Below are 13,603 nucleotides of genomic sequence, written 5' to 3'. Positions count from 1 at the left end.
ACTGGACTTAATACAAAGCTTTTTCTTACTCTGAGCCCATTTAAAATTTGCAGGCTTAGAGGTTATTTGGTAAATGGGTCAGAGAACCACATACAAGTTTGGTATATATTTTCCTCTAACTCGAGATTCCCAGGTTTGATACCAGAAGACAAAAGTTTAACAATCAGCACAGTAGTTAACTTTCTTGGACCTTAACATTTTTAGAGAAAGAAGAGAGCTGGACTCTAACTATGCCAAGATGAAGAAGTCTGTTGTCTTTTAGTTCCATTATAATAAGCATGTTAAAAATGATTGCTCTCAGCACATGCTAACTATATGAAATCCTTTATGTGCATTATGTCATTTAATGCTGACCAGACTATAAGGAAGTAAAATTCGGCAAATTTTCAAGTTTATCCTTAATGATCCTTGACTCTTTTGGAGACATGGATCCATAATTTACAAGCTCAAACTAATATCTTCGCTGATGCTCAATGAGAACTTCGAGAATTCCTCAAGGCTCATGGTCTGAAATTACTTACATCAGAATCACTTTAAGAGCTTAGTGAAGATGTAGTCTTTTAGATTTCATGCTCTGATTTCCCTAATGGTATTTTTGAGGATGGGTCCCTGGAATATTCAATTCATCAAGTTTCCTACACAATTCTTATGCAAAGTAAAATCTGGGGGCCACTCTTACCGATACCCATTAATTTCAGATTTCCATTGTGTATGTTAATTTTTTAAAAGAAATCTCCTAAATAATCTAGTGCAATGCTTAAGCAATTTCATAATATTAAATTCTTAACAAAAAGTCTTTGACCTCTTGTACTTATTTATAACACATTAATAAAACAGCTGTTTGAGGAAATATCCAATATGCCAGATAGTAGTCCACCAGATTTGTGAGGTATAAGCTCCTAAAAAACCATGGAAGGAGAATTTGCAGGAAAGAAATTTTAGAACTTAAAGGATACAGAGGTTGGAAGATTAAAGTCCTATGTGAAACTACTCTTCTATGCTTTCTTTCTGTGAAGACAAATTAAAATAATAAAGATATCTGACTAAATAAAGAGACTATCATTGGGTGTTTTACATGTCTCATATTAGTAGTTCAGTCTGGGTTCTCTCTGCTGTAAGTGGCAGATAGCCAAATCAGCTGACTTGACTTAAAAACATTTTTTTTTTTTTTTTTAGTTGGCCTATATAACTGCAAAGTCAAGTTGGTAGTCTCAGTTGGATCCAGGTGCACACAAGAGGACTTCAGGAATCTGTGTCCTTCCCATATGTCCCACGCATTGTCATCATTTCAGACAGGCCTTGCCCAGTAGTGCAAAAAGATGGTCACCACCAAGGTCGGGCCTGGAACACACTGGCTTGGTGATTCCTTGGGAAGAATACTTCTCTTTCTCAGTAATCCCAGTAAAAATCCTGTGGTTGGTAGGCTCCCCATACACATTGACTGGAGGGATGCAGAACTTTTAACGGCCAGATCTGAGTCATGGGTCCAGGCTGTGAGTGGAATTTGCTCTGAGATGGTGAAAAAAATCAAGGGACTCCTTCAAAAAAGAAATAGAGATCATGGGCAAACATGAACCATAGCTATAGTGTGTAAACTGAGTACTGTACAATTTGTTTCCTTTAACTGCCTTAAGCTACTTTAAGAAAATCTTTAGAATCTTCTTTAAACTTTCAGTAAGATGCTTGTTAAGTTTGTTAGCCTTTGCTGGGGATAGTCTTTATACAAAGAGGTTTTTCCTCCCTCCCTCCCTCCTTCTTTCTTTCTTTCTTTCTTCTTTTTCTTTTCTTTCTTCTTTCTTTCTTTCTTCTTTTCTTTTCCTTTATTTCTTTCCTTTTTTTCTTTTCCTTCTTCCTTTCCTTCCTTTTCTCCTTCCTTCCCTCCTACCTTCCTTCCTTCCTTCTTTTCTTTCCTGTTCTTTGTCTTTTTTTTTCAAATAATCAACATCTTTCTAATTTTTGACTCAGTTTTATTTTTTCTCCTCATTCTGGGCCCAGAGAAAGAACAACCAGAAATCTTAGCTTGCAAAAACCTTTACTTTGCTTTGGTTTAACCTTTTTGGCCAAGCTAATGGGATATATCTCACACCCTGCCCCTGTACAGAGAATCATATATATTTAGTCACAAGGACAGTGTTGTGCTATTTAAGCCCACAGTCCCTGGAGTCAGACTGCCTGGGTTCAAATTCTGTCTTTGCCATTTGCTAGGTGTGACCTCAGCACATTTTAAAACTTTCTATGACTCAGCATCTTCATATCTAGAATGAGGTTAACGGTGCCACTCCAATAGCATTGCATTAAGATGGATTACATGATCCAAGCTGTGTGGTGCATGGTAAAGGCTCAGTAAGTGTGGACAAAAGTCTGAACTCATGCCGAAGCTCAGGACGTCCGCCATCACCTTTACTAGTTTCCCATTTGCTTGCCTTTGTAGACATGTGTAGCTCCAAGCATCAGGTCTAACTTTCTCTCAAAATTCTTTTCTTCTTTGCGAAAGATCTCTACCACAAAACGCTCTACTCCAGTTCTGCTTCCTCTTCTACTTCCAGCTCTCAAGTTCCCCTTTTCTCATTACCGCTGTGAAGCCTGACTCAGCAGTCTCCTCTGTGGAACTGAAATTCTCAACTTTGCTGAAAAAGGTAATAAAAGTAGATCCACATGAGCAAAATTCTGGAGAGGTCAACTCCAGGTAGGGAAAGAATTTGTGCTACTGTGCATTGGTTCTTACATAACATTTCACAGATCTTGACTGCCACAGACCTGTGACTGGAAGAGAGTTAGTTACGCAGATGCAGTAGGAGGTAAAAGCTAAATGCTCCGTGGACTCTGTTCTTAAGGAGAGGAAAATTTTGCATCCCATTATTATGTAGTTGAGTTTAACACAAATTAAAACCATTTTTACAAAATGATCTGATTTTAAAAATCCTTTTTAATTTAATTTAATTTTATTATTTTATTTTTTTAAGATTTTATTTATTTATTCAACAGAGAGAGAGCAGGAGAGTGCAGGCGGGGAAGCGGCAGGCAGAGGGAGAGGGAGAAGCAGGCTCCCCGCGGAGCAGGGAGCCCCATGGGAGACTCGATCCCAGGACCCTGGGATCACGACCTGAGCTGAAGGCAGACGCTTAACCAACTGAGCCACCCAGGTGCCCCCTAAAAGTCCTTTTTAAAAAAGATTTCTTTATTAATTTGAGAGAGAGAGAGTATGTGAGTGAGCGGGAGTGGGAGGCAGAGGGAGAGAGAGAATCTCAAGTAGGCTCCCTGCTTGACACAGGGCTTGATCCCAGGACCCAACCCCGGAGATCATGACATGAGCCGAAATCAAGAGTAGGGCACTTAACCAACTGAGCCACCCAGGCGCCCCTCATATTAAAAATCTTTTAAAAATAATTTATTGTTTTCTCTGCATCTAATAAATCTGCTGAAGATGATGAAGATGATAATCACCATTTTAACTAATAATTATTGTATGTTTAACATACGCCAGACTCAGTTCTACCTGATTTATGAATACAAATCATTTAACTTTGCCACGCTACTGATTCCCACTTTGCAGATGAAGAAAAAGAGTTTCGGTGACGGTTGGTTTCTTGTCTAAAGTCATGCAACTTCTAAGTATGGATTTTGCATAATAACTATACAGAGGGGAGTATTTGCTTGTTAGGCGTATACTTAAAAGAAAATCAGAAAGCTACCAAATAAAATGATGTGGGATTAAGATAGCTCTTTGCTTTAATGAATCATTGCAGTCATCTACAAGATCCCTCATTCTGAAAATTCAGTTTTTGTAAGCATCTCATAATGTGGTATTTCCACTTTTCTCCCGTCTATCCTTTTGTTCTTTTAGGGTTTTTTTTCATTGATTTATTCCATAAACAAATATTGATTGTCCACTCCATTGCAGATCACACAAGACTGAGGTAAATAAAAGATCCTTATTCTCTCTAGAAAAGTAGGTTGCTTTATCGACAGTCACCTTTGGGAATTATAAGTCGTTCTTCATTAAATATATATATATAGAGAGAGAGAGAGAGAAAGAGAGAGAGAGAGAGAAAGAGAGAAGCTTAGGCAGGCTCCACACCCAGCACAGATCCCAACACGGAGCTTGATCTCAATACTCTGAGATCATGACCTGAGCTGAAATCAAGAGTCGGACACTTAACGGATGAGCCACCCAGGTGCCCCTCATTAAATATATTTTTAAAAAAGTTTTTTTGGGTGATATTGACCGGGAGGCCTAGGATAAAGAGCAGGCAAAATTTTTGCCAGCACTTCACTGGCAAAGTGTTCTGGGGATAGAAAAATGTCTTTTGTGGGGAGCTTTTTCTTCATTCTGCCTTGTACTTTATCCTCTTTGCACACATTTGTAATTTGCTGTCAAAGAAACCTGCTGATGCACTAATAGATAAAGAAAAAGCTGAAGTTGTTAACCACCTGTTTCAGAATTATAAAACATTTTTTCTCTCAGTGGTATTGCCTTAAAGTTTTAGCTGACTCTCAAAGAGATAATAAGAGTTTTCAAGGTGGCCTTTAAAATTTCCAATGTTATTATATACACCTGGCAAAAATAATTTAGATGAATGTCTTTATTGTTGTTCACTTACCTGTTTTCAAAATTTTCTCTATTAAAATAATGCCATAGAGAAATTATTCACTATAATAGATGCTGGCCAATACTAACTTCTTAGGATTGTGTACAACAGTATTCAGAAAGAAAAAATTCTAAAAAGTAGATCTGCTTGGTGATATAAGCTTATTTCTATTAATACTGTGCATTTTTGTTTTTGACTGTTTACACCTCACTTCTGATGGGATTCCTAGTAAAACAAAATAAAACAAAACAAAACATCCCATATCCTTAATAAGATAGTAGAGGAAGCATTTCTCAATTCGTTATGAAAGCACCTGGACCTGAAGGCATAGATGCTTTCTACACAGGAAGCTGGGACATTTGGTCCAGAATGTGGTGAACTACAGAGTTCTGGTTCTAGAAGTGAAAATTGTGAGCCCTGGAACACAAACAATCCAATTCTCATGAAAGAACATCATAGTTGAAACTACTACAAGACAAAGGTTTGCTAGTTGTCAATTTCATTTATTACTGGTGTCAGGAAGCTATGTTAAATTTGTCCATGTTTTAAAATTTGGAAACAACAGTCAAATTAAACTTCAAGATTAAAAATATCCCCTCCCCTCAACATAACCTTAAAAAAATATGTATATATATATATATGACTTTATTTTTTTCCTGTGGGCAAAGCATGAAAACCTAACACAGAGTAAAGATAGACTACATGCAGTTTAGATTTCATGCTGCTATCTTCATCTTTGACTAGAGGTTAGTGATTCTGAACATATTTTTGGTTATTTAATAAGACCCACAAACCAAGGTGAAGTTGTATGATATCAACTGGAAAAACTCCTATTGTTTGGTGTTAAACCGCTCCATTGCACGGACAGAGTTGGAAAATGTTCCCTTGGCCAAGTGGCAGAGCTAGTTATTGAGAAGGAAATGAGGCATTACTCCATATAATATGCTACTTCTCTTAAAAAGAATGCTTATTGATTAAAAAACTGAGGCCATATGGGAGATGAGCAACCAGGTTGTTCACATAAAGGTGTCAGAACTAGTAGGATTTTTCTGGGTTTGGTTTTGGTGTTTCTTTTCCCACTATGTATTCATGGAGTCAGTTCTGGTCAATAATTTGGCCATCTTCAAAATTCAAATTTCTAAATTCTGATTGAGGATCCAACAGAGAAAACTTTGGTTTTTTTATCCAGGTGTCATTGGCTTTTAGCCCAACATATTTACGCCTCAAATGAGCAGAGGCATTTTAAAGATTTCTTCAAGGTTTTGATGACAGGAAGACAGAATACCTTTTAGTATTAAAGGTATCTTTAAGTTTCTCATTTCCTGCCCCTGATGTGTTCACCTTCAATATTTCTCTCATATCAACAGATTTCTGAACAGCTCTCCAATAGCATTCCATTTGAAATGGAATGGATTTTGTTTTGAGGCAGCTAACATTAGGAGCTAAGTGCATATTTCCTGTTAAATCATTTTAAGTTCATTTCCCAAAAAATGAACACACTGAGTATTTAACCTATCTGGTGGTGGGGAAAAAAAAGTACAGACCTTTGGCCCAAAGCCTAAAAAAACCCAATAAGAGCTCAAGAGGCTGCAGTTTGGGAAGCAGTTAAGTATGTAATTAAAAAAAAAACAAATCTGGAATCCTCAGATTGCATTGGATAAACTCTCAGCGTTTCTAAGGGTCAATGTCACAAGACATCTAGTCCAATCACCCATTTTGGATTTGAATCCCATTATATCCATGCCAAGTGGTCACTCTGATGTATAATGCCTTATCATTGTGGGGACAGGTAACCTAACACACCCCAAAGTACATCTCCCTAATTCTGATCACTAGGAAGATTTTCATTTTGTGGACTCAGAATCTATGTCATGGTAATTTTTACTTATTGTTCTGGAGAAGTCAGTGGGGGCCACACAGAATAACTTCTAAATTCTATTTGACAGATCATTAAACTTCTAAAGACAGACGACACTTCCAATTCTGTCAACAGTTCTTGTATCCCAGGTCTGTGGAACAGACTCCAATTTGTTTGTGATAGTTTGTGACCATGGCGCCCAGTCTCAAACCTGTGCTCCAGTTGCAGCCTGAGCAGAACAGAGCCAGTCAGGACTTTCATCAGCCTCATTTTGGGCAGAGGGAACCTAATTAAATAAAGCCCTAAATGACATGCACTCCTTTGGTAACTCTGTTCTACAACTGAACTCTATTAAATGTTATATCAACTACTAAATCTTTCTCATAACTATTTACTAGGTAACACGCCTACCAGTACTCCCCCACACCCCCACACTCATAACAAGTAATATTTTTTCTGTTACTCTCTGCCAGGGATGTTCAACTGCTTTACATATATTAACTCACATAAGCGACTATGAGTTAGCTGTTAGTATTATTCCCTTTTACTGATGCAGGAAGTGAGGGAGCTGAAAAAGAGTTGAAGTAGCAAACAATGAATCATGGAACTCTACATCAAAAACTAATGATGTAATGTATGGTGATTAACGTAACATAATAAAAAAAGAGTTGAAGTAGCTTGCTGAACTTTATCAGGTAATTGATGGCAGAACTAGAGAACGAACTCAAGCTCATTAGTTACAGATATAAAACATCACATAATTAGCTGGCTTTTCGGGACTCAAGGAAAAGCCTGGTCACATATATCCATTCTATTAGTGTTTATTGGCTTATCACTCTGACTGATCCAGATCTTTGCAGATCCTGAGCTGGCATCTGATGCATTCACTCTCACTGTAGGGTTCAAGTCATCAGCATTAGCTTGTTTTCTAAATCTCATCAAGATACTTGTAAAAATGTAATACTGGACAGGGCCAAACTAAGACAGACCCTCTGGTGCATCATGCAGAGCCACGTCTAGGTTGACATCTATCCATTAATCAACAACTTTGGATAGAAGTGTTCAACCATGAGCGGCAGGCGCCATGTCCAGCCGCGAAGGTGGCAAGAAGAAGCCCCTGAAGCAGCCCAAGAAGCAGGCCAAGGAGATGGACGAGGAAGATAAGGCATTCAAGCAGAAGCAGAAAGAGGAGCAGAAGAAACTCGAGGAGCTAAAAGCGAAGGCCGCAGGGAAGGGCCCCTGGCCACAGGTGGAATTAAGAAATCTGGCAAAAAGTAAGCTGTTCCTTGTGCCCAAGGCAATGATGATCCTTAATTCCATTCCTGTTTAAACATCTGGATTCCCTGTCATAGCATCTGTTGCTACCCATAGCTGGAATGAAGTGTTGTCTTAGATCCTGTTGTACATTTAAGAATAAACTTTTGTAAAAAAAAAAAAATAATAATCAAAAAAAAAAGAAGTGTTCAACCATGTATGTGGCTTTATAATTATACTATTTTTCTTTTCTTTTCTTTTTTTTAAAGATTTTATTTATTTAGTTGACAGAACGAGAGAGCAGGAGAGCACTAGCTGTGGAAGGGGCAGAGGGAGAGGGAGAAGAAGGCCCCCTGCTGAGCAGGGAGCCCGATGTGGGGCTCGATCCCAGGACCCTGCGATCATGACCTGAGCCGAAGGCAGTCGCTTAACCAACTGAGCCACCCAGGCGCCCCTATAATTATACTATTTTTCTAGCTGAAGTTTTCTCAACTTTAATGTCACAACATACTGGTGTGTTGTAATCAACTGTGGGGTGTTTTGTAACTAATTTGTTTCTTAAAAAAAAATAGAGTAGGGTAAAGATTACTACCAAATTAAAGTCACTCGCATTCACTGCCATTTTGTCAAACTTTCTTGAGTATGATAAATAAGGTAGGGGTCATAACTGGCATGAGAATAAGAGAGGATCTGTCCTTGGGAGAGTGACAAATAGAAAACCCAACTCTCAAATGTGTAGTGGTGGAAAATAAGATGATAAATGTTGCTCTGGTCCACATTTTTCCATCTTGGTTACAAGGATTTAATGAGAAACTTTGTCAAATTCATTTTGAGTATTTCCTCTCTCCATTCCCATGGCCATGACCTTGTATCAGGTTCTTATACTTTCTTTCAAAGAATGGATTTTTCAACTTTTTAGCCTAAAAAATTTCAAACACATAGAAAAATGGAAACAGTAGTTAAAATGAACATCCACATACCAACACAGATTTAACATTTCATCTTATTAGCTTCATCTGTATTTATATGTATATATTTTGTTCTCCGAACTACTTGCAAATAAGTCGCAAACTCCATGACAATTCCCTCCTGGGACCAGTCACCTGCTTGCTTTCTCCATTCCTTGCTCTTCCTCTGAATGTTTCTGTATCTCAGAGAGCCAGTGCCGGCAAACTCAGTTTCCTATACTCTCTGGTGACTAGGTTCTGTTTAGGTTTTGGCCAATGGGGAGCAAGGACTGGAGATAAGATGGTAAGAAGAGAAGAGAAGACAGGATATTTCTATTGCCCTTTGGGAAGTGTCTTTGGCAGTGTGTGTCAAACAGTCCCTTTCTCCATGGTCCAAACTTCCATTGGCGAGCCCCTGGGCAGCCCTGGCTCCTGGGCTTCGATGACACCACTTCCTCCCATTGTTCCTCCAACTCAAAAGGTAGCAGTGGCTTTCTGTTTTTGTTACTACCTCGATTGCCTCTTTTTGTCTTGTTTGCCCTTTCAACTCTGCCAACACATTTTTAACCAGTCCCTTGTGTTGAATCCCCCTTTTGAACTCCCTTTTTTTTGTGAGGTTTTCTTTCTTTTCTTTCTTTCTTTCTTTCCTTCTTTCTTTCTTTCTTTCTTTCTTTCTTTCTTTCTTTCTTTCTTTCTTTCTTTCTTTTTTCTTTCTTTCTTTCTTCTTTCCTTTAAGGTGTGCTCTTTACTGAACTGGATTCAAGTCCGTGTACAGGTAAGCCCTGGCTGCCTCCATGCCTCAACTGAACTCCCAGGGAGACCAAAAACCTTCATACACCTCAAGCTGGGGGAACAAAGAGGGGAACCATGATGGCAGACCATTCAAAATAAAACAAAAAGAACAAGTATTAAGGTGAAGATTAAAAAAAATCGGACTACATAATTTACACAAAAGCAATGGCATCACCCTCTCCTGTGTGGACTCTGGGGAAGAGTAGTCTTTCTCTCCAGGGAAAAATGGGGTTGTTTTGGGGAGGCAAGGGACTTCCTGTAACAATGCATCTCATGATATTTGGAATGACTATTAAAAAAAGAGAGCAATGTACAATCAGTCCTCTGCCACATCATAGAACTTTAGGGATACTTGCTCCAACCAACTGTCGTCACCTTTACCGTTCCAGTTTTTAAATCCTGAGTCAAGTGCCAAAAAACAAAACAAGCAAAACCCCCACCAAAAAATCCAAAACCAAAACCAACACAAAACAAATTAAAAGAAACAAATGAACAAATAAAGCCATTCCAATCTCATCTCGCATTCTGTGCAAGTTAGGTTTTGTCAAAAAAGGGTGTAATGCAGTGATTCCACCTAGAAGCACTTGTGGTGGACGATGGAGGGGCAGGACTTGTCGTACTCCTGTTTGCTTGCTGATCCGCATCTGCTCGAAGGCAAGGCCAGGATGGAGCCGCCGATCCACACAGAGCACTTGAGCTCAGGTGGTGCAATGACCTTTATCTTCATCATGTTGGGCGCCAGGGTGGTGATGGCTTGCATCTTGTCAGCAATGCCGGGGCCATGGTGGTGCCACCAGATAGCCCCGTGTTGACCTCGAGGTCCTTCTGGTTGTCGATGTCACACTTCATGTTGGAGTTCAAGGTAGTTTCGAGGATGCCACAGGATTGGGTGTCTAGGAAGGAAGTCTGGAAGAGCTCCTCGGGGCAGCAGAACAGATGGTGATGCCAATGTTCATGGCTTCCCCATCCGGGAAATCACGGCTTTGCTCCAGGGGAGAGCTGGACGCTCTGGTGGCCATCTCCTGCTCGAAGTTTAGGGCGACATAGCACAGCTTCTCCTTGATGTCACACACAATTTCCTGCTCAGCAGTGGTGGTGAAGCTGTAGCCACTCAGCAGCATGGGCTGCTCCTTAAGAGGCCACACACAGCTTGTTGTAGAAGGTGTGGTGCCAGATCTTTTCCATGTCGTGCTCGATGGGGCACTTCAGGGGTCAGGTTGCCCCTCATGCTCTGGGCCTCGTAGCCCATGTAGGAGTCCTTCTGGCCCATGCCCACCATAACGCTCTGGGGCCAGGGGCACCACGATAGGGGGAAGACGGCCTGGGGGCCTTTGTGGTCTGCAAGGTCGGCCTTGCACGTGTGGGAGTTATTGTTGACCATGAGCACAGCATATCATCATCCATGGTGAAGTGGTGGTGGTGTAGACCCGTGAGGACAGGGGCCTTATGCTTGCAGGGTGGACGCTGTCCAGGCGGTCCCAAGTTCTGTTTTCTTGATTCTGAATAATGTAGCCTTTAAATTCGTTGACATCCTTCTTCTAAAAGTAAGTATTTTTCTATCAGCCTCAACACCATTACCACTTAGGGAAAGTAATAATATCTCCCTAATATCATCTAATACTCCAGTTCCTATTAATGTTTCCTCACTTGTCCTCAAAATGCTTTTTATAGTGATTTCTTCAAAGTAATGCAATCAATGTTAAATCATTGCATTTGATTATTATGTCTTTTCTTTTTTTAAGCTTCTCTTAACCTGGAACAAATCGAGGATTTTTTTTTCTCTATGACATTGACTTTTTGAGGGCCAAAAGTTGTCTTCTAGAATTTTCCACATTCTAGATTTTTTTCTGATGTTTTCCCCCCTTGGTGCTGCTGAACTTATTCCTAAACTTCGTACATTATTTCATAATCTGGAAGTGAGGTATAAAAGCTTGACTAAATTCAAGTTAAAATTTTTTGGCAAGAATGCTTTTTAGATGTTGCTATTCATTTAGTATTGTCTCATACCAGGAAACAACATGAGTGAAATATTTAATCATTTAAGTAAGATTCTGACTATTAGATCTTTTTTTTTTATGACTACTAGTCTTATAAGCAGTCTAAAGGTAGTTGCCACTTTTGCATTTGTTTTTGGCACTTTTGTAGCCCTGTATGCTAACTAATTGAGTGTTAGTATATTTCTACTACATTTTAAGCTTAAGTTTTATATGTATTGCTTAGTGACCTATGAAATTTCTACAGAGTGCTACCTTGCAGATTGTACATGTTCTGCGAGTATTTGTGAAATGAGTGGCCAGTCATGGGTTTATAGTAGTGTGCCTGCTTCCTCTCATACCCTAGTTCTACTCTTCCTGATCTCTCTTTTTTGCTAATCTCCTTTACGCTTAGCTTTTACATCCAGTAAAAAAATAAAACAAAACAAAACAAAAAATGAAAGGGAAATGGGTTAGAGCTAAAGTCAACTTGCTTTCTGCCCATTCATATTCGTTGACTCAACATGTCTGAAACTGAACTCATCTTTCCTACCGAACTTGCTCTTCTCCCTTTATTGCTTAACATGGTGATTAGCATCATTCAATGGCACCAACTGCCAACTGCGGATGCCTCTTTGACCCCTGACTGTCACTCACACCACTTATCCAATTATTCCTCAAGGGGTGTCCGTTCTGCCTTCCTGGCTGAGTCTTTCTCAGTAACTTGATTCTTACTCCCATTACTCAAGTTTAGTTTTTCACCAACCCTTAAATAGACTACTTCAAAACCTGCCTCCCTGTTTCCAGGCCCACACCCTCAGATCTTTCCTCCACATTACTCTCAGAAAGTTCATTCTGATATGCAGATTTTCTCATTTCCTTTTGCTGCTTGAAATGTTTTAATGGCTCTCCATCACCTACAGGACACAAGGCCCTCCATATCACAGAGAGCTCTTCAGCTCTCCAGTGTCTCATCTGGATGCTCTGCTTCTTGCACCCTCACCCCCTTACACTAGCCCTCACACGTCACAGCTCTACAACAGGCTATGCTTGCTTATCTACACACTTGTACCCGTGTTCTTCCTCCTCCTTGAAATGTGCCTCCACATTGTACTCGCCTGGTTACCTCTGCTGATGCCTTAGTCTCAGCTAAAGAGCTGTCTTTATGTGAATCCCTCCCTTCCAACAAAGTATTCTTGAATCCCAGTACCTAGCACAGTGCTGGTATAAGGAAGTGAACCGTCCTTCCCTCCAGCCCACTGAAGGGGGGTACTCAGCCACATTTCTCCCTATACCCCTTCAAAGGCTTTCCCTGACCCATCCTTCCATCTAAATTAGGCTCCATCTCCATTAATTACTCTCTCGGCAAATTTTTTTCTGATTTGCCTAGACTCGTGATGGCTAGACGTAAATATAAAGATATTAAATACATAAAAACATGTCCCCAAAGTGAAGACTCAGGGCTTGAAACAGAGATTCTCAGGCCAGCATCAAGGCTTGGGCCTAGGCCTGTAGAGAAAGCCTGGGGACAGAAGTCCAATGAGGTCACAGAAACCATCAGGCCAGGGTATGTATCGCCAGGAGTCAAGGGCCAAGACCCAAGTCAGGACATGGGAACCACCGCAGGGCTGAAGCCTGGAAGAAGTAGCCACGAGAATCCTACTGTGTCCTTCCTTCCATCTCATCTTTGGGGCTGTGAGGCCAATGATAAATCTAGAAGTCTGCAGTTTGTGACAGCACAAAATAGGCCCGATAATAGTTGTATAAGAAGGAAGACTAGGCATCGGTCTTACACTTTGGTACCTTAAATAACCATTTCTTTTTCTTGAATGAATCACTCTGTGTTTTTCTGCATCATTTTCTGCATCATAGGCAAATGAAAAACAGGGGCCTAAGAAAGAATAAAAATAAACCAATGATGAATTTTAACAAGGCCAATTCAAAAGAATGCAAATATTACTGCATGAATCTGGATGAGAGAAGGAAAAACATCTTAAAAAATGATTGTACAAAGAATGATAAAAATAGCAGTAGAATGTATGGGAAAATGTTACCCATGAAAAAGGAAAGAGCACTATCTCTTAACTTCCCTACTTGCTTAGTGTCTGGTACTCACATCACTCTTCTTCCTAAAATCTCCCAGTGCCTTCCTAATGCCTTTGGAACAAAATCCGAGATCCTTAGTATGAC

At 39.9% G+C, this 13,603-nt stretch overlaps 1 protein-coding gene and 1 pseudogene across 1 annotated transcript; one reads left to right on the top strand and one right to left on the bottom strand.

Moving 5' to 3' along the window:
* The first annotated feature begins 7,525 nt into the window (after nucleotides 1-7,525).
* Nucleotides 7,526-7,888, top strand: LOC112810492 (translation machinery-associated protein 7-like; annotated as a pseudogene).
* A 2,126-nt stretch (nucleotides 7,889-10,014) lies between these two features.
* Nucleotides 10,015-10,821, bottom strand: LOC112810471 (actin, cytoplasmic 1-like). The gene is given in 4 exon segments (XM_073905637.1): nucleotides 10,015-10,220; nucleotides 10,223-10,382; nucleotides 10,385-10,570; nucleotides 10,612-10,821. Coding segments are annotated over 4 exon segments (762 nt in total).
* Nucleotides 10,822-13,603: the final 2,782 nt, after the last annotated feature.

The sequence above is a fragment of the Callorhinus ursinus genome, unplaced genomic scaffold, assembly GCF_003265705.2.
Source record: "Callorhinus ursinus isolate GAN/ISIS: 27379988/994484 unplaced genomic scaffold, GSC_fseal_2.0 scaffold2, whole genome shotgun sequence".
In the NCBI taxonomy this organism is placed as follows: Eukaryota; Metazoa; Chordata; class Mammalia; order Carnivora; family Otariidae; genus Callorhinus; species Callorhinus ursinus.
Note: the sequence above shows the minus strand (reverse complement) of the source record. Positions and strands in the feature narration are given on the sequence as shown.